Raw genomic sequence first — 2,507 nt, 5'->3', positions numbered from 1 at the left:
TCTCCGGGGACGGCCTCGGTAAGAGCTTCGTGGTGCATCTCCACAGACTTCACCTCAGTGGTAGGGCCAGTGGGGGCAAAGTTGACAACCATACCTGGCTTCAGGATACCAGTCTCCACACGGCCCACAGGCACTGTTCCAATACCTCCAATCTTGTATACGTCCTGCAAGAAAAGGAATACCACATTAATACATCATTTTGGAAATTGAAATTACTGCAGCAGAAACTATCCTTTCGTTACATTTAATTGGCAAAACAAAACTTGGTTCAATCTACTTTAGGCATTTACATTAGCAACTACATTTAACAAAATTAGTAATAAAAATCAAGCCTTGACGATGCTTACCTGAAGGGGAAGACGGAGGGCCTTGTCCAGGGGTCTGGTGGGGGGCTCGATGTTGTCCAGAGCATCGAAGAGGGTCTCGAATTCATAGTTGTCGCTCTTGCGAGAGATCTTCTGCTTCTTCCACCAACCCATGTTCTCGGACTTCTCCAGCATGTTGTCGCCGTTGAACCCGGAGATGGGGATGATGGGGACAATAGCGGGGTTGTAGCCGACCTTCTTGACGTAGGCGCTCACTTCCTTGTGGATTTCCTTGAAACGTTCCTCCGAGTACTTGGGCTCGGTGCTGTCCATCTTGTTGACGGCAACAATCAGCTGCTTTACACCCAGGGTGAAGCACAGCAACACGTGCTCGCGGGTCTGCCCGTTCTTCGAGATGCCAGCTTCGAACTCGCCAGTACCGGCGGCAACGATCAGCACAGCGCAGTCAGCCTGGGAGGTTCCCGTGATCATGTTCTTGATGAAATCACGATGGCCAGGGGCATCGATGATGGTCACGTAGAACCTGTTGGTTTCGAACTTCCACAGGGCAATGTCGATGGTGATACCACGCTCGCGCTCAGCCTTCAGCTTGTCCAGCACCCAGGCGTACTTGAAGGAGCCCTTGCCCATCTCGGAGGACTCCTTCTCGAACTTCTCGATGGTACGCTTGTCGATGCCACCACATTTGTAGATGAGATGACCGGTCGTGGTGGACTTGCCAGAGTCTACGTGGCCCACCACCACGATGGAAATATGGATCTTCTCCTTGCCCATGGTTGGTTACTTGACCGAGAGCTTACAGATCTGCAAGAAGCGAATCATGAGTTATGGACACAGGAAAAATAGCGGTTAAGGGGTAATTTATTAATTAATGACTTAATTACTTAATTAACTGCGTTGAATTACAACACTTAAATTACCCTTTTACATAAGAAAAATTTATTATGAAATACTTTGAAAAGGGAGGGATGTACAATAAACTATTCGTCTAATTAAAAAAAATTTAAAATGACTAAATCTAGGTAATAATACAACTTTTCAAGAAGCTTATCTAACCCTTCAGGGGTTAGTTACTAAGAGAGCACAAAATAATCCACGGATCTTTGTCCATCACATGGCGTCGTCGAGCGCACAGGGTCGTAATGGCGGCGACCGTAACCTCATGCTCGCTTCAGCCGGCTGGATCCCTCGCTCTCCCTTACGCACTTATTTTAATTATTCTACTGGACTATCTAGGTTGAAATATTGAAATCTCTCGTGGCGCTGCACTGAACACATTTCCACCGAGCCTCAGCCTTGCGAATCAGCCTCTCAAAGCCTTCGTTTTCTACGAAACATGTGCCGGGTGGCGACCAGACCATGTGGGATTCTGACAGCCGGCAGCTGGCCAACACTTCACTGCTTGTAATGCGTTATTTAGGCCTTAATTCTTGACTTTCTTCCTGATCTCGGATAGCACCTGCATTATTGCACCAGGATTACACCTTTTCATGTACTTTTCCCTTCGGGATCTCACTTAAAATCGTCACTTTCACAAATTCTTACCTTGGCAACAGGCCCACGTCGACTGGCCAAGACGGAAAGGAACGATGGAAGAAGCCGAAAGTACTATATAGCCGCGGTCTCCTTTTTCATTGGCTGGCGGCACGTGACGTCACATCGATACGACTCGCCCATTGGTTATGAGACCTATACGTCACTATATGCAGGCGGTTCTGATTGGTCAGCGGGGAAGCGGCGCGCGCACCGCTCGCGCCTCTATTTCTGGCGGGAATTTCGTTCACGAGCGAGCGGCAAACGAGCAATTTTTGTACAATTGAGAAATTCGATTTAAGATTGTCTGGCATTCTTAATTTGTGATTGAATTGGTGGAAGGTATATTCAATCGCTTTGTTGACTTATTTTCAGTTTGTTGTTCTTTAGCTGAGCTCAAGGGCTAAGAATATAGAGACATCAATTGTATTTGTAGTAATTTACCACATCGGTATGTGTTTTAAATGGTCACTAAACTGTAATGTAAATCATGTTAACAAGTAATTGGATTAACAGCTCTTTCTTAAAGGTCATCACTGTATGAGATGACATGTTGATGGGTTTGATATACACATATTTGCAGTAATTACAGTTATATCAAGATCACAAATTCCCCATCAGTCTTTCTACCAGTGAACGAATATAATT

The 2,507-nt window shown here is 45.9% G+C and overlaps 1 protein-coding gene across 1 annotated transcript; it reads right to left on the bottom strand.

The window, feature by feature from the left end:
• LOC147472382 (elongation factor 1-alpha-like) lies at window positions 1-1,900 on the bottom strand (the record flags this gene model as incomplete). Its single annotated transcript, XM_043025820.2, is given in 3 exon segments — window positions 1-164; window positions 348-1,130; window positions 1,872-1,900. Coding segments are annotated over 2 exon segments (917 nt in total), but the record flags the coding sequence as incomplete, so codon positions are not given.
• Window positions 1,901-2,507: the final 607 nt, after the last annotated feature.

The sequence above is a fragment of the Penaeus japonicus genome, unplaced genomic scaffold (genome assembly GCF_977035675.1).
Source record: "Penaeus japonicus unplaced genomic scaffold, GWHDUDI00000001_assembly GWHDUDI00000002, whole genome shotgun sequence".
Taxonomy (NCBI): domain Eukaryota; kingdom Metazoa; phylum Arthropoda; class Malacostraca; order Decapoda; family Penaeidae; genus Penaeus; species Penaeus japonicus.
This window is presented reverse-complemented; position numbering and strand designations above follow the sequence as displayed.